The 21,863-nt window shown below is 37.7% G+C and overlaps 2 protein-coding genes across 2 annotated transcripts; one reads left to right on the top strand and one right to left on the bottom strand.

Moving 5' to 3' along the window:
* Window positions 1-7,683: 7,683 nt before the first annotated feature.
* Window positions 7,684-9,425, bottom strand: LOC128030159 (uncharacterized). Its single transcript, XM_052617645.1, has 3 exons — window positions 8,356-9,425; window positions 8,104-8,259; window positions 7,684-7,925 (listed from the first exon to the last, which is right to left on the bottom strand). Exons 1-3 carry the CDS (start codon window positions 9,340-9,342, stop codon window positions 7,725-7,727), a joined length of 1,344 nt encoding a protein of 447 aa, XP_052473605.1. The 5' UTR covers window positions 9,343-9,425; the 3' UTR covers window positions 7,684-7,724.
* Window positions 9,426-16,561: 7,136 nt separating this feature from the next.
* On the top strand, window positions 16,562-21,204 carry LOC128030158 (hyaluronan synthase 2-like). The gene is made up of 3 exons (XM_052617644.1): window positions 16,562-17,242; window positions 19,039-19,140; window positions 19,232-21,204. Exons 1-3 carry the CDS (start codon window positions 16,616-16,618, stop codon window positions 20,159-20,161), a joined length of 1,659 nt encoding a protein of 552 aa, XP_052473604.1. The 5' UTR covers window positions 16,562-16,615; the 3' UTR covers window positions 20,162-21,204.
* Window positions 21,205-21,863: the final 659 nt, after the last annotated feature.

The raw sequence follows: 21,863 nt of genomic DNA, 5'->3' as shown, positions 1-21,863 counted from the left end.
ACAGACAGACAGACAGAGAGACAGACAGACAGACAGACAGAGAGACAGACAGACAGACAGACAGACAGACAGACAGACAGACAGAGAGACAGAGAGACAGAAAGACAGATAGACAGACAGACAGACAGACAGACAGACAGAGAGACAGACAGACAGACAGACAGACAGACAGACAGACAGACAGATAGATAGATAGATAGATAGATAGATAGATAGATAGATAGATAGATAGATAGATAGATAGATAGATAGATAGATAGATAGATAGCAGAAAATTACTTTCCGTACTAAGGATTTGAGCAATCATCTCAAAGGGGGTGAGGATCAGCCTCCAAAGGAAAACATTAAAATCTACCCACTGTTAAATGGCATATCTGTTTAACATTTGTGGTTTTGGTAAAGAAGCAGGACTATGTTAAATACAAATTAAGGCCAGTATAAAGGGGTCCTGAGGGGATACATAATTCAAGAACAGCAGATAAGCAGCAATCAGTCTTAATGACTGGGGCTTTATTCATGCACACTTAGCTTTCTTTCCTGTCTGCCACCCTAGATGTCGAAAATTATGACTGTTAGAGTAAAAGGTTGTGTAGATGATTTCTGGGCTGATAATGAGTAAATGTAAACGTTGATATTGGAAAGATGCCAACTATAGTAGATGTGGCGCCTAACACGCTTCAACATTTGACATGACTGGTGGAGCCCTTTAAACCCATCTTCTCATGTTCAAGATCTAAACACACAGAGACCAATAACAATATCAGCGTCTCTGATCCAAACAAAACGCAAAATAAGTTGCACATGGTCTTTCAATGAGGCCATTGTTCCATGTGAAATCAAGAAAAACCGTGAACGTCTGCTCAACTAAAACTGAAAAGTGAGTTATCTCAGATTTCTAGCACCATATAAAAGGCACAAGTCCCCAGGTAATATTTGGGGTTTCTGACAGGATAAGATCCATGCATATGAAACACAATGCCGTACTGTACTAGACACTAGAAGTCTCCGTTTTTTTAAATGAGTCAGCAAAACATGTGGTTGCTCTTCATCAAAGTCTGTTAAGGGTCAAAGAAACCCCAACTGTGAAGCCGGGACTCATTAGCCTTCATCCTTCAGCACCTCTGCAGTCTGCTGGAGGGGTCCAGCATCCTCGTGTTTGCCATGCATTAGTGGGATGTTATCCTACAGAGACACATAGCAGAGGCTGCCATCCTCTTCCCTTGTCCGGTTGCTTATTTGGACCATTGGACAATCCTTTTCAAATAAAGAGTGGCCCAAATGAACACATAAGAAACTGCCTTTTCACATGGATGGACCGTTACCAAAGCCAAAGTGTGCTGTCCCTGCAGGGCAGAAAATCTCTTTTGAACCTAGTAGGGAATTGTTTGAAAGAAGCAGAGTGGACATAAACAAATGATGAACAAAAAATCTATATGTGAGTTTTCATTGAAAATAAAGAAATAAAGAAAGACAGAAAGAAAGATAGAAAGAAACAGCACCAATTTAAAGGAATAGCTCTATGTAGGCTTACATCAAAAACATTGCTACATTTCTTTTCCCCACACACTGGAATCTGCATTACTGATCAGTAGGCCTAATGCAAATCTACATTCACTGCTGTGAACAGATTTAGAATTGTGTGGCGCACTCTTGTGGTAAATATGTGTGTTGCGCTTCCTGCTCTCAAAATCACAAGCGCAACTGAGAATCAATGAACGTCAAAAAGTTCTCAGGCGTGTTTGATTAACGGTGTTCTTCTAAAAACTGGCAAAATAGCCATTTAGTTTGACGCATGTAGGTTAATAATACCCAGAATTTTCTGAAACACTTTTTTTTCGTATGCACTTGGTAAATGCATTAGCCTAATTTAGGTTTTTCAAAGTTATTCCAATTGATTATTATAAATAAATAAACAAAATAATATTAAAAATTTAAAAATAATAAAATAATAAAAAAAGAGAGACTTCGTGATCGGATAAAACGTCACTTTGGCCAATTGCCTGATTAACTCATACCCACCCCCATTTCGGAAGTTTGAATGGGCAGCACTTTTTTTTTTTTTTTTTTTTTTTTTTTTTTTTTTTTTTTTAGAGGTTCACTCCTCCTCGCCCCCGAACCAACCCCCTTATTAAAACAAGTCCAAAACCCTGCTCGGTTAAAATAGTCTTACAAATGTATGGCTTACAGGAAGCATAAATTTAAAGCGTCTGGAAGAAATTAGACGCAGAAAAAGGACAGTTCACTACTTCAACCTGTACGCTTGGAAAAACTTGAATGAATTACGTTTTTTTAGTGACCAACATTGACTACTGTTGGATAACTTTTTTCTTCTTTTTACAGCTGACAACGTCAGAATGAACTGCCAAGATGCTCCAACAGACCTCATCACTGCAGACTGATGCAAACTATACTATATAATGTACTGGAGGAGGCGAGACACTTGAATGTTCATTCGTTGTATGAAAAACGTGGATACTTCACATTTTTAAAAAGCAACGAGTTTTTAGATGCTCCATGCCGGCGTCTTCTGTATTTTACACAAAAACTTATATGGGAAAGTTTTGTCCAGTGTCTGGAGCGTGCGAGCCTCTTCGGACAGCATCCCTGTTAAACTAACGCAGCTGCTCCAAGGTATGATCATGATTATTGAATGGATAAATCTTTCGAATCATACACACTGTTCTGTTAGATTAATAGTTTATTTGCATACATTTCATGTTGCAAAGGAATTATTTAAAAATAATCATAAGGGGGGTAAATTTGAATGAATGGAGTAGCCTACAGCCATGTGATTGCAATACTTACACGTATTTAGCCTATTAAACAGCCTATTTAATTTCACCATATTTTTGAGTAACAAGACTCAGCAGTACAGCTGATAAAGAAAAGCATATATTTTATCTGGCATGTAAATCTTGAATCATTGTTGGTAAACCTTTGCGTATCGGCTGTTATGTCAGATTTCATTTTGTACATTTTTACAAATTTACCCAATTACAGTCAGGCTACTAATCAACGTAAACTTGATATATTTTAAACATTTGTTGTGTTTGAGATTCTACCAGGGATACAGGCGTATTAAACACCATTCAGACCCTCTGACCAATAGCAGAGCAGAACCGATATTGCGCGCAATCCAGCAGCAGACATAACTGAGGGATGACGCAATGTAATAACGATGCGTAATGACGCTTTTCAGTAGGCTCTCTCGGGTGTCTTCATGGTAATACGTTACACAAATGAATAATACAAACTAAACAAACCTTTTCTACACTTCTCATTTGTATTCAAGCATAATTTCAGGACTTATTTTTAATTGTATTTTGGCGTCCCCATTTCTGAATGTTTTTTTTTTTTTTTAAGTAACATAGCCTAGCAAAACGTATATAGCGTACAGTGTATATATATATAATTTTTCGACCTACCATCTACAACTAATTCTAAGTTTTAAGTTTTCTATTGCCATAGTACCCTCTTCAAGCTAAAGCAACTTTTGTTCACCAGAGTCTTTTGTATAGTGATTTGTAATCTAATAGGGCTTGGGCGTCGTGACGTCATTACTTGCCGTGGCCACCACGTTGACAGCCTCCTTTACTGCTACTCGGGCTACTGCGAAGTGTTTAGACATACTCCCTCTCATCGGTGTGTCTTAATTTGATTAATTAAAAATCTGTTTCAACCATGGTAAACCGTTGCTGTATTGTGGGGTGTAAATAGCGCAACATATAATCGCCATGGGGAAAATAAAATGAGAATGGATTAACTTTACACCGCTTTCCTGCTTGGAGGCGCGATGGAGACCCATTTGGGTTACTCATCCAAAATACGGGAAATTTCAACATTCATCTTTTTGTTGCTATCCCTCTGCTGACATAAAAAAACAAACAAAAAAAAAAACTACAAAACTGCTGCATTAACTAACGTTAAGCGATTTGTGAAGTTAGGTCTAACGTGACTTTAGTTAAATATTGGCGTGAAATCGTGCTCTCACAACAACCACGCTATCTTAAAAAGCCCAACATCACGCTAAGGTTGCTTTCAAGTAAGCAAAACGATGCTTTGAAACCAGCTGTTTCCCTGGAAGGGCAAGGAGTAGCAACAGGACAACAACACAGAGACTTGACAGGTCCAATTGAAGAGCTAACGGGATATTTTACAGGAAAATACCCATCCATTTGTGAACTGTACATGGGACTTCAATGACTTGTAGCTTCGGAACTATTCTGAAGTGTAGGTGCTCACAAAACAAACAAGGTAGCCGAAGATATCTATTATGCAAAATCGTGCCGATTTTGTCCACATACCGGTCCCTGGCATCCATATTTAGCGTATCCCTATAAATCCCACAACCTTTTCACGATTTTACTATCTTTTCTCTTTCTCCTAACTCTGCTTCTTCTCGTTCGACTTAATGTATGTTTACATTCGCGAGGCTGCCAGCAGGACCGCCACGTCCCAGAATGCAACGCGGCGCCCAAGCCCAATTATGTGCAGGTGTTTAAAAAGGCTACTTAAACATACATACTTGTATATTCCATATTGCTGCAAGGTCAGAAGGCTACAACCTTAGCCATGTGCCTGAGATAAGACCCAGCTGTTCTCTATAGTCTACTAATAGGCAGCAGAAGTTGTGTCAAATCCAGGGGACTTTTAGTGACCAAAGTTCATTCAATAACTTAATCACAGTTAGCCCTCAAGGCACTTATAACAACTTGTGGAAATTACACATTATTTCTTCTGGCAGTCTTAACCATTAGAAAAACAGTGTTTTATTTTAGGACTGAAGGTGAGACATAGTGAGATATGAGAGACCAGGAAGGTTGAAAGGTGGAAACATGTCTGGAGGCAGGATTTTGCACTAAGCCAGGTGGCAGCAGCCTGAACAGCAGTGAACATGGCGGCCACAGTGTCTGGCAAGGCCACACCACAGAGCTGAGGCAGATTGATGGATATGTCTTAGTGCTTGTGGTTGGATAGTTCCTCTGGGAGGTCGGCTGTGGTAGTTCTCCACCACATCAGAACCAACCACTTCGAGAGAACTTCCTCCAATGCCTGGGAATTCACTGGGGTATCCCAGAAGTGCAGGATGTGCTACATGGCAGTGTCTCTAGTTTTGTCTCAGTGCCAAAATTCCCTCAAACACAATTTCATTTAAACAACTTTAGTTTATTCTACACTGAAAAAAAAGATTTGTTGGATTTACTCAATTGAATTATGGACATTGGTTCCACACATTCAGTTTGAGTACAGAGTATCCTATGCATTTATGCGGTTTCATTATAATACGGTTGTGTTAATCATATGCAATTTCAAAAAGCAATGTGTACATAATCTTTTTAAGTTATACTTACATAATTCAGTTATGTTAGTTTAACATTAATATTTTATTTCAGATATATGCTTATATCATGTTAATCCTGTGCAATTAAATCAAGTTATCTTAACATAATTTTGATAACTTCACTAAAATTACATTTTAATACATTTCAATGGTTTGTTGTAGCATGTTTAATTTCATGTAACACAAAAAACCTTTTGTAAATCATTTATTTAATAATTTGAACAATGTGTAATTTAAATGGCATGTCTCAATAACATTTTGCTTTCAAAAACGTAGCATAAATAACTTCTCTGATTAAATTTAATAAAAATACATTTTTTAGTTTTAATTACACTAGTATAAAAACAAAGAAAATTCATTTTGTATGCATAACATGTAACATGAATATCAACAATATATGTAAACCTTCTTAAGTTTTACAAGATATACAACTTTATAAAAGTAACATTACACTGCATGTAACACTGTTTAAAAACGACATTGTAACACTAATTTATTTCATTTCTCCCAGAAACCTTAAAACTGTACCAAAGAACAGCAGTACCTGGAACTGTTATTTCAAGAAAAACACTTTCGTTTCAAAGATAATTATATAAAGACATTACAAAATAATGAAAATACAGTATCTGACCCTTATCTAAACTATTAACAGTGTTTTTTTATTTATGCTAGTTTACCCAGATTCAGCTCTCTAATCATTCAAACTTCTGGGCCAGTCCAAAGAAAGGTCAAATTCAGAAAAAAAACATAAAAAGAAACAAGTGCAGGCAAAGCGGAACAGTCTAAACAATAAGATCACGTTTTACTCTCTGCAGCTCTGAATGCTGCTGAAATTTTCTGAGGTTGCTCATTTGTAGTCTCAGTAGTCACTAAAAAATTGGTCCATCTCACTGGTGAAGTTTAGATTTCAAATTTTGGGCCTTGATAGAGAGTTCACCTGCATCCAACTCCATGATGAGTTTCTGCAAAATTTCAAATGTAAAACGCAACTTTGTGGGGTACTGCAGGTTAAGAGTATAGATTAGACCAAACAACATTGAAGTTGCAAAAGCCACGCTGTCGAGGTCCTGAAGCACTGCCACACCCTCTAGCACAATTGCTACATTATGGGCTTCATTGTCTGCAGTGTGCTTCATCACGAAGATGCCCATGGTAGTCTTCTCAAACGCACTCTGTAGAAGATCTTCTTCCATGTCCTAAAGACAGAAAAAAAAGATGAATATGTATTTAACACATGAACAAGAAATATGAGGGGTAGCATAATGGAATATTACTTAAAGAAAGGACTATCACATTTCCCCCCATTTTATTTTTTACTTAAGAACTACTAAAATTGTGTTAGTTTTTTAGAACCCTAAACATCTGTGTTGACATCACACATTCCAAATTAGCACATAAAATGTCTGTTAAATTTGACACCATCTGTAAAATATACATCAGGGGGGGCCAATCCTGCTCCTGGAGATCTACTGGAGATTTCTAGTAATCCTAAAGACCTCGATTAGCTGAATTAGGTGTTTCATTCAGTTTGAGCTAAACTGTGCAGAGCTGCGGCCCACCAGGAATTGAGTTCGACACCCCAAAAAGTCATAACATTGTAAGAATAGGAGATAAGAAAAATATAATGAAACTTGTTAGAAATTAGAAATGTAATTTGTTTCCCACATCTGATACTAGCCATGTGCTGGTTTAAAGTAATGTGGCATATCATGGTATTGAATATGCACAGTAGTGTTATAGGGAATAGGTTTGCTGCAATAGACAGTGTTTTTAGTTATACTGGTGTTAAGCCACAACACTGGTTACGTCATTTTGTTTACCGCAGCACCGCCCCCACCGCGTTTTTGATTTTTTAATAGTAACAAAAATAATTTAGCCTAGTTCAGTTAGAGGACAGACATGCTTAAAAACTAAACGCATTTGATCAACATCAGTGCGTCTGAGCGCTCATGAATCTTTCTGCAGTGTTGTGATGCTCTCGACGCCGGCGGTGTGAACACACAGTAAGTATTGTTATTTTATTAGGCATATAAATTGTATTTTTATTTGTTTTGTTAATAAAAGTTCTGAGTTTGATGTATTTGTTGCTTGTAAAAGTTAAAGTAAAATGCCAAGAAATAAGAGTAAAAATTTGCTTGACGCCGAATTGCAGCAATTCAATTGCTGCTAATTTGAAAGTAAAATGTGCATGGCACTTTTACAAACCATTTGCAAGCGAAAGAAATGAGGGAAACTCCAATGAACTAACACCCCCCCCCCCCCCAACACCAACGGTAATATCGGTTTTACCAGTGTTGTCCTTGAATAAGTAAATATGTGTGCTCTGTACGAACATTTAGAAGTTAAACAATTATAGCTACGTGTCTAGTGGATGAAATTAATTTTAATTTATGTTGCAATGTGCATATTTGATGAAACCATGGTTTTTAGATGTAGTAATGTGTTTCTTGTTGAACATAGTACAGATTCCATCAGTTAAGCTATAACTACTCACCACATACTCCTGAATGAGATCTTTAGGGTCCTCATTAAGATAAATACACAGTCCTCTGATGGCAAGTTCACGAGCTGCATCAATGTCATCCTTAAAAAAATAAGCCAGAGCAGAGAAAGAAAGGTTAGGTTAAGACATTACTCGAAATCAATTATGTTGCTGTCTATGGGTGCGACTCAGAAAGCCTTCTGAAAAGACTTTGTGAAAGGGGCTTATATGAATGTTTTTGATGTGATCACCATATGCAAGTGCAACTTTGCTCACTTACTTCAACTACAGTTGACATCATCTCTTTCAGCTTTCTGCCTTGTTGCCCTGGTCGCCTTTCAAAAACCTTCAGAAAGCCTTCATAGTGAAGGTCAAGCTGTGACAGAAATTTTGACTGTAGAGGAACTGTTGTGATTCGCTTGAACTCTGCATTCACCTGAAAGCAGAATGTTAACAAAAAGAAATAAGAGTAGCAATAAGATATGACTCTCTGTTAGACATATTCAACCAATTTTGGAAATCTATCACAAACCTCAGTGACATCAAAGAGAGCTGGCCATCTCATCATGAAGTCCCCGATCATAGGGGCACAACGAAGCACTTCTTGTCTCCTGAGTGCAAATGTTCTCTGCATTTTAGTTTTAATAGTCTCTCGGTTGTTGTTTTTTTTCACATCTGAAAGAAGCTCAACTCTTGCAATCTCCAGAGTATGGTCGTTCTCTCCAGGGGAATAGGAGGGGCAGTAGTGCACTTCACCTCTCTTGGGCTTCTTTACATTGTAGGCAGGGCTTTTTTTCCCATCTGGCTTATGCTTTAAAGAATTTACAGTAACTTCAGGACATCCAAGTTTTCGGAGATGTGTGCGATAGTTAGATAATTTGTACTTGAGGCTCACTTTCCAACCCCCATACCCAGTGTCTGAGCCCCTTTCTGTTAAACATGGATGCTTCTTGATGAGTGCCTCTCCCACTTGTTCAAACTCTCTGTCCGTGACATAGACCTTGTATTGAACAATTTTTTGGACCAACCCCTCAAGTATATCTGACTTCAGCTTGATATCAGGAATAAGCAGTGTTCCATTTTCTCTGAAGACACTGTTTGCCTGTTCAAGCTTAAATTCTGCATCATATGAAAATGGTGGAATGCAGAATGTTTCAGGCCAAGAAGATCGTCTGGTAGAGGAGAAAGAAGAAATGGATGCAGAGACTTCGGAATGTCCTGGGGCAAAGGTTGAACTGTTCATTGTGCCAGCTGAAGTAGCATTCAGTGGTGAGAGGGAGTCAGTAATGTTTATTATTTTTATTGTGGCTTTGTCCTTAATTTCATTCATTGAAGTCAAATTCATAAACTGGTTATCAAAAAGAGTGTCCATAAACTGCAGACGAAAGGGGTCCTGTAGCTTACATTGACTCCTCACAGCATCTTCTAGTTCAGTCACAGACTCAGGCAAGCCAGATGGAAAAACCACTCTCTGGCAGCTGCTCTCCCCCAAAATGATTCGAAGAACAGCCGATGTCATTGTCCAGTGCCTCAGTCTGTAAGTTGAACAAAAAAACAATAGTGAACACACCTGTTTGCATGTTTGGATACAGCACTTTTTAAATGTGGAATAATTAAAGATATTTATACAATATCACTGTAAATCAAAGTAGCTTTTCCATTGTAGGAAACAAACAGACAAACCGATTTTGAAGCTATTTTTTACTTTTTTTATTCCTTACCTTTGCAGCAGACAAATCTCTTTAACGTTACCATCTGCACATGTCCAATCAAATAGTCAGCCAAGGGGTATTCATCAGTTAATTCACTGACTTCTACAAGGCTAACTGCCTTTGTTGGGGACTGACTTAGCTCGTAAGCTCTATAGTGCTCTCTATACCATCCACAGAGTTGTTTCACAATAAAGAACAACTTTTGATGCAAAACACAAATTTGCTCAATTTGACCAAATTCAGGTAATCCACCTTCAGATCCATGAACAACGATCATTCCTGTCCTGTAGTTGATACCCTTGCTCCAAACATTTTTTGTGATATGAATTTCAGAGAGATTAGGATATCTCTGCCTCACAACTATAGCTATCTCTTCCTTCAAAATATCCACTGGGACTGCAGATCCACTTGACATTTCCAGCTCTGACTTCTCAAGACTTGGTGAAGTTAGCTGGTACCCAATCATTAGCTGATGTTTTGTGGCCAGGGAGAATGGGACATTTTTGAAGCAACTGGTATGTCTAATGGCCTGTTTAAAGAAGCTGTGCTTTGCTTCAAACCTGATTGTCCAATACCCCACAAGAGGACCAAACAACCTGATTATTTGAGGGTAGTGCTCCAAGTAGTGGTGTTTGGGCAGCAATCTCTGTTCAGGAAATAAGTCCTGGTATCTTTGTCTGTGCTCAGATATTTTACTTTCTAAGTAAGCAATGGACTCATCATTGTGAACTGGGGCAACAACAAGTTCTACAATCTCTTTCAAGTCTAAGAGAATCTGCCATGCAGGCTCATTTTCAGGAATCTGAGGACCAATTAAAAATGGAAGCAAGCGTAACAAGCTCCAGTTCTCATGAGCATTGCCTCCTATTGTTTTCCTGCTTGATAAAGGTTGAGGCAAAACATGAGGCTTATTAGTCTTATCGTTATATTTGTATGGAAAATCCAAAATTGATTTGTTGATTTTATCCAAGGTAATGTACTTTTTTGATATTATCAATGTGAGACAATGTGCAAGCTCAACAGGTACAATACCCTCAAATATATCATGGGCAATGTCTGGTGGGTAGCCAGTGAGGACATGAAAATGAGAAAGAGCTTCAGTTAGAGGACAAGCTTTTTTCACTCCAAAATAGTTAGTATCACTATCCTCAGCCAGCCTCACATGAGCACTGTGGAGCTCTTTTGTTCTGAGGCTGAGAGCACCTGTTCTTACCTCTATTGACTGAATGTCTTGTTTGCTTGCAGTACAAAATCGACAAATATAATGCCCTGAAAAACTTTCATTAAAGCCAGCTAAACCATGAGCTCCTAAATTGTCTGCAGAAACAGTAACAACAGTTCCCTTCAGTGTTTCTCCTAACAGTGGTATGAAAATTCCATGTTCTTCCAAGTATTTGAGGTCTTTTAGGAGTGGTTCAAGCACTCTGTTATAGCCATATGCTTTGACATCATCAGTTCTACATAGTAGGGCCAAATATATAGAGGACAATGATGAATTGGACCCAGGAGGTAGGTTCCTTAGCACCCAATAGACTGCACAAAGCTTGTGTTTTTTGCGGGATGTCCCCAGGGGGTTGCAGAGCTCAAAATCATCAACATATAAACCCACAAAAAGTCTTAGCTCTTGACCTGACAAAAACCTATTTTGTTTAAAATGAAGACCATCTCTGAAAGACTGATACACACTGTCTTCCTCAGTTTCTTGTGTTTTCTGATTCGGAGATATCTTTTCTAAAATATCTTTCCGATTTAAAAGCACTTGAAGGGAATCAAGAATTGGAATGTACTGAAAAGTCTTTTTGTTTTTAGCATCCAGAATATATTCAACAGGATCAACTACATTGAAGTTAGTCTTATAATACTGCCTACGTTGATAAGCAGAACCAAGACAGCCACCTTTTTGTATAGCTTTGTGTATAGGGTTATCTGTGGACAGTGTAGTTGCTATTTCTTTCAGGATAGATTTGTCAACTTCAAGATTGTGCTTCTGAAAAGCATCTACTAAAACATCTGTAGTAAGGGGAATTGACAAAGTGCTATTTAGGATGTAAAGCTCTTGTAAAAATTCATCAATGGCTGCACTGGGTACATGGGACAGATGTTCAAGCTTTAACAATGCTGCTGCAAAATTGTGTTTGATTTCATTTGGAAGGTTATTTGAAGAATGGACATCAGAATTAATTTCATAATACGCCTCTACCTCAACATCATCTGCTAAATCTGACTCTTGTGAAGCTACTGTTGTAGTTGTTACTATCCCAGGTTTAAAATCATTTAGTAAAAAAGAATGATGCTTTCTGTTCTTATGAGATTTAAAGGTACCACAGATATTTGTTTTAAAGTTACAACCTGAAAACATACAAGTTATCAATTCATTTTTCTTAAGATGTGCATTAATATGAGCCCAGTAATCTTTCTCCAAGTTAAGTCCTCCACAATTACATATATGGCAACTAAATATTATATTTTGAAACTGTTTCTGCCTAGTGTCAGACACATGAAATCTATTTAAATGAATTCTAAGTGCATTCCAAGTTCTAAATGTGCAGGGGCAGTTAGAATAAACACATGGAAAACGACTATTATGTCCGAAATGCCTGTGTTTTAACCTATAATGCTGCAGAAGTTTTAACCTACTTGGTACAACAACTGAACAGGCTTTGCAATTCCACATATACAGCAAATGTCACTGTAAAGAGAGAAACAGCAGAAATTAGTCATAAATAACAACAACAACAACAATTAATGATTTTAAGAATCAATTTACTGTACTATTCCAAATTAAAGACAATGCTATTTATAAGATTTTAAGATGTACCGTTTTGGAAAAAGGCTTTTAAATTTTTTCCAAAATGTATGGTAAGTACTAGAAAATTAACCAACATTCACTTTAAAAAACACTTTATAGCATACCATAAAATAACCTTTATTGCAGCAGTCATTTATATTAATTATGATATCCATCTTAAAATGACAATCATGTTAGTTAGACTACCAAAATGTAATTAACTTATATGTGAAATCCTAATATTGTAATCTTAAAACCTGTCTGAAAGAGATTTTTGTGAGTTATGGGGCGAGGGCGGGGCTATCGAGTATTCGTTTACTTGATAAAATAGGTAATTGCACTAAAAACGTACTGTATGTTTAACTTAATGATTATTCGTTGGTAAATCAAAGGCATGCACTGACGGAGCATTGAGCGCTTTGCCCATTGCCGTGATATGGTAACGGCTATGAACCCCTCCCCCACACAAATCCTAAAGCCAGTGGAGAGGACCTCATTCTCAGAGATGCAAGTTAGGGAGATTGTAGAAATACCGGTCCTAATAACACATAGCAGTGAACTTGGAAGCAGTGGGTTTTCTCTGGATACAAAGCACAATAACGTTTTCATTTTTAACTGATTTCAATGCTTTAAGGTCCACGTAAAGTGCAAAAACATATTTTAATCTAGATAATTATTTATTTTAGTCATAAGGAAATATTAAACCTCGATCTTGTGAAGCATTAATTTATGCTTCAGTTAGGTTCCTTCTTTTTTTGTTAATACGTACGCATTATTTCCTATAAACCCTCAGCACAAAAAGTTAAATATTTATGATCACCGATTTTGAAAATCTGAATCAAGTTAGCCAATGTATTGAAAGGCATTATTATTCACCTGATGAAAACTTGGTTTCCATTTTAAATTATTTATTCGCATAGTAGACGTTTGATCAACTACTGTTACCAGTAATATGTATGGTTTACTTAACATTAACGTTAACTTTACCCAACCCCCCAAAAAAAAAAAAATCTGCGATGACACTCGACTAAATATACCATTGACACGATTTAAAAGCGTGTGGGGTTATCTTAAAACATTATTATTGCATTTAAACTGACAATGACTGCATTTTATAATATATCACATGATTTTCTACTGAAATTCTTACCTTTTAACGAGCTTAAACAAGTCAGTCAGTCCCCTCGTGTCTTTCCAAACCAACGGTCCTGGTGTGGGCTGGATTTCAAAGCGCATGCGCACGCGCACGTTGCTCCCGCGCAAACGACGTATTTCACAAAACGGAATTAGATTAATTATAGCATACACAATGGAATTAAGTTGAGAAGAAAATACAAAGTAATTGTGTGACACGGTCCTATTTTAATTAAGTAAATCAAACAGCAGAAAAAAATCATTTTATGTGAACACCATTTGTTTGAAATCTGAAACAATTTGAACATTTTCTTGCAAAGTGATTATATCATGTTTTGATGATTGTGTTGAATTTCATTTAGAATTTAAACAATAAAATTATGTTTCCATCTTAAACATAAATGTATTAAGTAGACTGTAAGTGTATTGCTTTAGTAAATTCAGTAAAACTGCTTTTCCTTTTTTTCAGTGTACCATCTTTGCTATGACGTTTGCACCAATCATTTAATGCTATTTTTTTATTATTATTAGTTTTTGTAATATATATATATATATATATATATATATATATATATATATATATATATATATATATATATATATATATATATATATATATATATATATATATATATATATAAAAGAACATAGGTTGGATTTTAAATGCAGTACTTTTTTTGATAATTTTGGAATACAACTCTCACGGGATCCACTCTTGCTAAATAAAAATTAGTTCCTACTTTTCCATCCAATTTCTCCAAAAGGAGTGTTAAGCTCTGAGCTGTGGATTTTCTGCTGCATAACAACTGTCATTGATGGTCTTTCAAATGAAATTTAATCTAAAGGAAGCTCCTCCAAGTCTGAGGATAAAGATGAACAAATCCTCCGTCTCCATTAAGTTACACAATCTACCTCCCCTACACTCAGTCTGGTGGTGTTCAGCGCCTGGGTCCCTTTTGGCTTGTGCGATTTTACTTTCTTGCACTGCAATATTTCATCCACCTTCAAAGCTGGAGTTATAGTTTCCCCCACTGAGGATGATTCAACTCCCAGTGATCCTAGACACTATTTTATCTCCTCCCTGCTCTATTGGATCACAGCCAGATGAAATACACAAGCTAATGTACATGACATACAGACAACTAGCAGACAAAAACACAATATATGTATCTATTATTCTAGAACAGTGATCCTCAAATCTGGCTCACGAGATCCACTTTCCTGTTGGAGTTTAACTCCAATCCTAATCAAACACACCTGAGTTTGCTAAATTAGCCAGATTCGAGGATCACTGTTCAAAAACAAAAACAACATAAGATAATGAGAACTATATTATCTTCATCCACACCAAGGGATGATAACATTGTTTATTATTAGTGCATGCTGGAGTTTTGTCATATCAAATGCTCAAGCTCACTAAAATTAGCTGAATTCTGCTTGACTGTTGATGTTTTTATTGTTTATGGGCTGGAAAATCGTTCTGAAAGTGATTCCAACAATATTGTTACTCTGTGTTGTAATCCTTATTGTTGTGGTTTGGGCTTTCCTTGTTCACATTGAGTAACTTTACAGTTATCATCCTTGGTGTGAATGGCCCAAATTACCATATTTCATTGAGTTAGATAAAATCTACTGATGGCACATGTTTCACACAGGGCCAATTCATCTATGGGATAATCTAAAGGGGCGCATCCCCCTATTCACAACAAGACGAGTCAGTCTGCACATGTAAACCCTGCACATTTATCCTTAGAGACACAAAGCCTGTACCAATTTGTGTAAACTTGAGAAATTAAATCACTGACGAAGACAGCAATGCTTCTGATATCATGACCATGATTAGTGTTGAAGTGTCCTTTTAGGTGTGGGCTATATTTTGTCTTGTCAGCAGCCTTAGCACTTTCAAATGAGCCATTTGAGTTCATCTAGAGTTTAAACAAGACATGACAGCAGGTTTGGGGATAGCCCGAGAGTAGTACAAGCATTTGAGACACAGGCTTGCACGTGTCTATGTGGATAAGGTGGGGTTTGGAGGGTCCACAAGGCCTCGTAAACATGCACGATGACGTTAAAGGCTGTGACATGTGCCAGTTAGTCTCACACAGTGCTGTAGTCCATCAGGTCAAACTCTCAGGCCAGAACTGCTTTATAATCTTAACCTACAGGGACAATATCAAAGAAACAAATAAGATTTGAGTCGTGAGAGTCAATACAACAAGACGGCATTATTAAAACAATGGCCATCTTCAGCAGTAATAAGACAGAGGGTCTTTAGTAGAGCCCTCTGAAATCTAAATTTCACTGTTCATGCGTTCCCACGGAGATATAAACAGATGATGTCAGAGGGTGGTGCTGCATAGTCACGTCTGCCAAGCAGATGGGGAACAGCATTAGTTAGGAAACTTGGAACAAATGGACATGAAGACTGCACAGATATTCAGAAAAGGAGGAAAGATGTAGAAATATGATGCTGTCTGAAATATACTCACGGTAATGCGGCAAACACATATGCATGCATTCGGTAGCACTTTATTTTACAGTCCTGTTCCTCATATACATACTATGTACTTATTATAGTAATTACCATAACTATGTAATAACTAGGTACTAACCCTGAACCTACCCCTAAACCTAACCCTACCCCATGTAGTTACCTTGTGTTACCAGAACTTTCTTAGATAAATAGACTGTATGTACACTATAAGTACATGTTAGTACACATACTGTAAAATAAAGTGCAACCATGCATTCTATGCATCTATATGGGCAAACGTCTGTCATCGTCACCACAAAGCTGCCCACACATCCACTTTCATTTCATTTATGAGAAGCTGTTCTGAAAGGGATGGTTCTGCCAAAAATGAAAATTCTGTCTTCATTTACCCAACCTTATGTCATTCCAAACCTGTATGATGTCAGTTCTTCTGCAAAACACAATGGAAGTTATTTTGAAGAACGGTTTTTGTCTATACAGTTGTCAGCTGGATCCAAAACAACATTGAGCTTCCTGTCTTTCATGGACAAAAAATAAAATGAAATAAAATAAATAAACAGTTATTCCAATTTTCCTAAATATCTTCTTTTACGTTCCACATAAGAACCTCTTTGGTCCAATAGTGGCAAGTCATAATATTCAATATCTTATTTTTTATTTTCAGATGAGATGTGATAAAGTGATCACCTACTTGAGGATTGTTTGGACGACACTGTTCGGCATTTCGCTGCTTGTGGGAATCTCTACTGCTTATATCATGGGGTATAAGCTTATAACGACTGCAGGCAACTACTTGTCCTTTGGTCTTTATGGGGCAATTCTAGTCATTCACCTCATCATCCAGAGCTTTTTTGCTCTACTGGAACACAGGAACATGAAACGTTCCCTGGAAACACCGATCAAACTCAACAAGTCACTGGCCCTTTGCATTGCAGCCTATCAGGAAGACCCCAACTACCTGAGAAAATGTTTAATATCAGTGAAGAGGCTCACCTACCCTGGGATAAAGGTCATTATGGTTATCGACGGGAACAATGATGATGACTGCTACATGATGGAGATCTTTCGGGAGATTATGGGCCGGGACAAGGCAGCCACATACATTTGGAAAAGCAACTATCACCAGAAAGGACCAGAGGAAACTGAAGAATCATACGCCGAGAGCTTGCAGCACGTTTCTCGACTAGTTCTCAACAATAAGTGTGTGTGCATCATGCAGAAGTGGGGTGGGAAGAGGGAGGTCATGTACACCCCCTTCAAAGCCCTGGGCAGAAGTGTCGACTACATACAGGTGAGTCTATCTCTCTCGGGCAGCTTTAGCTTTGCCTAGCTACAGTAAGTACATGGGGAGAACACAGGCAAATTGTACAAAGAAGCTTTTGTGACTCCATGAGTGGATGCTAGGCTGAAGCATGTAGTACACTTAGAGAGAGGAAAGTACATTCCTGGATAACACTGATGGTCTTCATTGAGTTGCATCAGTTGAAATTCATTTGCATATCCTGGGGCTATTTCTGGCACTGCCAGAACAGAACAGTGGTATTTTCCATGCCATCTTGGAGCACATACTATAAGCTCATGACATTAAGTAGTTATTTAGCACAAGAGAACATGTCACACAAATACATGTACGTACATAAGTCACAAAAAATACATAAAGTGAAATAATGCCAATTATGGTGTCCCACACTATGAATGTGTACTCCAAATTTAACCCATCCAAGCGTACACACACAGCAGTGGGCAGCCATTTTTTTTACTTTGGTGCCTGGGGAGCAGTTGGGGGTTTGGTGCCTTGCTTAAGGGTGGTATTGAGGGTGGAAGAGAGCATTGTTCATTCACTTCACTCATCAATAATCCCTGGTGGTACCGGGACTCAAACCTGCAATCTCCTCTAACTGTTAAACCCCCAAGGACCTTTTCTGTAATTCCCACCCCTGAATATTTACAAGCTTCAAACAAAGGAGGCTAATTGTTTTGGAGAATTTCATAATGGCACACAGTCGAGAACAGCTGTGTTCTTGTGTTTTCACATCACAAAACAGACCCTCTGTTGCTTTGGTGGAATGCTACATGGGAATATTTACATTTGTCCAAACTTTTTGCAACAATATGTCTTTCTAAAGATTTATTATTTAAGATCAAATGTCATCTTATGTAATCCAAACAACTGTGCAATCGATGTTGATGTAAGAAAGATTCAAGCTCTCCAAACTCAAAACCAAGAAGAAAATCTGAACGTTTTTGGTTTCCATGCCACAACTTTTAGTTTTTTTGTCTGTGCAAATATGCTCTACGTATTTGGCCATTTGGCACATAAACATCACATAAAAAAAAGAAAAAAAAAAGTGTTCTGTATGAACAGCCTCTGAGAAAGGTAAACCTGAAGCTGTACATCATTACCAGTACTTTTGTGAAGGAATATGATGTTATTTTATCCACATGCCACTTGGTTCCATTAAGTGTGGAGCCCTAATTGTGTTTAACTTATCAGTGATCTTGCTACCTGGCTTGTGGTTAGTCTTACTATGGGGAGTAGCTATAAAAGCAAACTGGCATACATGACATTCCATGGAAAAAGCGAGACAACCTCTGGGCGATGCTTGCTTAACGTTTCAATGTTAGAACACTTAAACCAAATCTCTACTGATATTTGAACAGTGTGTTCTCATGTTTTATTAGCCAACATGTTTGGCTCTATAACTGAACGTGTAAACGAGAACTTAATAATTAAGATGACTTCTGGGAGAGACTTGTATACTTGTCCCAACATATTTAGCAGCACATTTGATTTATTGTGACCAATCACGCAAAGACAATCTAGCTTATTTATATGTGACTGTGGAAAATAATTATATTTGCAGCTAATATAAATCTCTTTGAAGGAACACTCATCATATTAATGATGATATTAGGCATCTTTTAACTTGTTGAACAATGTGGTGCATCAGTACATGTGGAGCAAAAACTTAATTTCTCAGAGAACATTTTGTTCAAACATATGTAAAATGCATAACTGAAGGCATTTTCATATTTTATATTGAGTGTGTATCTTTTATTGATGTGCCTATATTATGCTGGAAACAGGTATGTGATTCGGACACCATGTTGGACCCGGCCTCCTCAGTGGAGATGGTGAAGGTTCTGGAAGAAGATCCCATGGTTGGAGGAGTAGGCGGAGATGTACAGGTATGTGTTCTCCAGCAATGTTAACAACATACTGCATACAGATTCGCTTTGATTTCCCCACTGATTTCTGTTTGTTATTCTGTCCCTCTAGATTCTGAACAAATACGAATCATGGGTCTCCTTCCTCAGCAGTGTGAGATATTGGATGGCGTTCAACATAGAAAGAGCTTGCCAGTCCTATTTTGGGTGCGTTCAATGTATCAGCGGGCCCTTGGGGATGTACAGGAACTCCCTGCTTCATGAGTTCCTGGAGGACTGGTACAATCAGACATTCATGGGAAGCCACTGCAGTTTTGGCGATGACCGCCACCTGACCAACCGAGTCCTGAGCCTGGGATATGCCACGAAATACACAGCCCGCTCCAAGTGTTTGACCGAGACGCCTATTACCTACCTTCGCTGGCTCAACCAGCAGACCCGCTGGAGTAAATCATATTTCAGAGAGTGGCTTTACAACTCCATGTGGTTTCACAAGCACCACTTGTGGATGACCTATGAAGCTGTCATAACCGGCTTCTTCCCCTTTTTTCTCATCGCCACTGCAATCCAGCTGTTCTACCAGGGCAGGGTCTGGAACATCCTACTGTTCCTGCTGATCGTCCAGGTGGTGGCGCTCATCAAGTCTTCGTTCGCCAGTTGCCTCCGTGGAAACATCGTCATGGTCTTCATGTCCTTCTACTCAGTGTTATACATGTCAAGTCTCCTACCGGCAAAGATGTTCGCAATAGCCACCATAAACAAATCCGGTTGGGGAACGTCTGGAAGGAAGACCGTTGTGGTAAACTTTATCGGACTTATTCCGATCTCAGTTTGGTTCACCATTCTTTTTGTTGGTATTATTTATACAATAATCCAAGAGACCCGAAAGCCTTTTCCGGAGTCTGAAAAAGTTGTTTTGATAATCGGCGCAATTGTGTATGCCAGCTACTGGGTCGTCTTTTTGACTTTGTACGCTGTTCTCATTATGAAGTGTGGCAAGAGGAAGAAAGGACAACAGTATGACATGGTTCTTGACGTATAGTATTTCCCAGTTCCCCGTATCCTTTCTTTTCTACGTTTACATTAAAAACAATCTTAGACTGCTATCTGAAGGCGGACTGTCCGCAGGTGACAAGAGATAATCCTGTAAGGAGGCATCATTGCTGCTGTGACTGTTACTAAGGATTTTCCTTTGAAGTGATAAAGGAAAAACATTGTAATATGTGAGCTTTGACACTCTTGATGTTTTAGTATCCCGTCTCCAAATGACAACTTCTTTGCACTTTCACGTTCACTCTCATTATGCATAATGCTTGATATAGAACTTTAAGGGTCAAAATACCTCAGTGGTTGCATTGTGTGAGTGTTTGGGGTCAATGAGACTCATTTTTTTTCTTAGTAATTTATTATTTTTAATTTAGCTTGTTTTTATATATATATTAAATATATTACGTATACATTTCTAGACGGAAATCCAAAACAGAACTTCTGAGTATTTTTTTTTTTTTTTTTATTGTGCTGGACTTGTGCTGTATTTGCATAATGTATTTTATTGCCTTTTATATAGACTTGTTTATTTTTTGCTCTGCCACCAAAGATTCTCTATTTTCAATAAAAATTAAGAAATGTAACTCTTTAAGACTTGCCTATCTGACCAAAATGTGAAATTAAAAAGCTGGATTTGTCTCTGTGATGACAGCAATAAAAGGCAAATCTAGGGATAAGTTATGCATTGACAAGAAGGGCTATTATAATAGTTATTACATGGAACATTATGGTTTATAGCTGTCTTGCATGTTTCTTAGCAAAATATTTGTAATAAGAAATCATCGTATGCTGGTTCAGTTGAATGTTTTGAATTCGGATTTTATTTACCACCATTATTTACTGTTTACCAAATGTTTAAGAATATTATGATTTGATTCGTATATTTCAAAGTGGCAACATGTGATGATGAGTGAAGTAACTTCTTTTTTTTTTTACAATAGACTATGGATTGTAATTGATGAGGGCTTTTACAAAAGCAGTATTGTCATAAAGCACTTTTGTGTTTGTGCCAAATAAAAGAAACATTTTTATAATGTGTGTCCAATGTTCTGTTTCCTTTGTAAGCATCATGTCCTTGAAAAATAAATATATGACCTGATGAATCTGATTTTTCTCTCTTAACTCTGGCATCTGTTCGTTTAGTGATTAGGGGAATTCCCAAGGCTTCAGGCTGCTCTTACACACAGCGACTGATGAGGGATGAATAGAACAATTATTTTCACGTTGTATCAGGAAAGACGATTGCCATGGTGATGCTTTTTGTTTATGACATATACAGTGTTAGCAGGATGGAGTAGCCATGTAGAGTCTAGACTGAGCACTTAAAGATGTCTACAGTGCTACATTATAATCCCTCAGCGCAAAGCTGTCATGTTAGTCTATAAATCAAAGATGGTGTCTTAGGTCAGAGATGAAACTCACGGTTCATGGTCATCCTGAATAAGTTCCACTAAAAGACTGTTCTCTGAAATGGATTTAGCTCATGTCATGTTTCCAAGCACTCCCAGGGCTCTGGGAAGATGTCTGCACAGAGGTAACAATTCACTTGATGTAACTGCCAGGTGGAGGTGGACACACCGAATGGCACGAATCACACTGAAGACTTGTAAAACACTAACTGTGTCTGCAGATGAGCCAAATGCATTGTCAATTTTATATTCAAAATATGAAGATTTATAATTTTTTTATCAACTGAG

This window comes from Carassius gibelio, chromosome A16 (genome assembly GCF_023724105.1).
Source record: "Carassius gibelio isolate Cgi1373 ecotype wild population from Czech Republic chromosome A16, carGib1.2-hapl.c, whole genome shotgun sequence".
Taxonomy (NCBI): Eukaryota; Metazoa; Chordata; class Actinopteri; order Cypriniformes; family Cyprinidae; genus Carassius; species Carassius gibelio.
This window is presented reverse-complemented; position numbering and strand designations above follow the sequence as displayed.

Coding starts and splice junctions, on each gene's coding strand:
- LOC128030159 (XM_052617645.1), bottom strand. CDS start 9,342: ATGACATCGGCTGTTCTTCGAATCATTTTGGGGGAGAGCAGCTGCCAG. Junction 8,260..8,355: donor CTCTCTTTGATGTCACTGAG/GTTTGTGATAGA, acceptor TTCTGCTTTCAG/GTGAATGCAGAGTTCAAGCG. Junction 7,926..8,103: donor TGATGTCAACTGTAGTTGAA/GTAAGTGAGCAA, acceptor TATTTTTTTAAG/GATGACATTGATGCAGCTCG.
- LOC128030158 (XM_052617644.1), top strand. CDS start 16,616: ATGAGATGTGATAAAGTGATCACCTACTTGAGGATTGTTTGGACGACA. Junction 17,243..19,038: donor GAAGTGTCGACTACATACAG/GTGAGTCTATCT, acceptor TGCTGGAAACAG/GTATGTGATTCGGACACCAT. Junction 19,141..19,231: donor GAGTAGGCGGAGATGTACAG/GTATGTGTTCTC, acceptor CTGTCCCTCTAG/ATTCTGAACAAATACGAATC.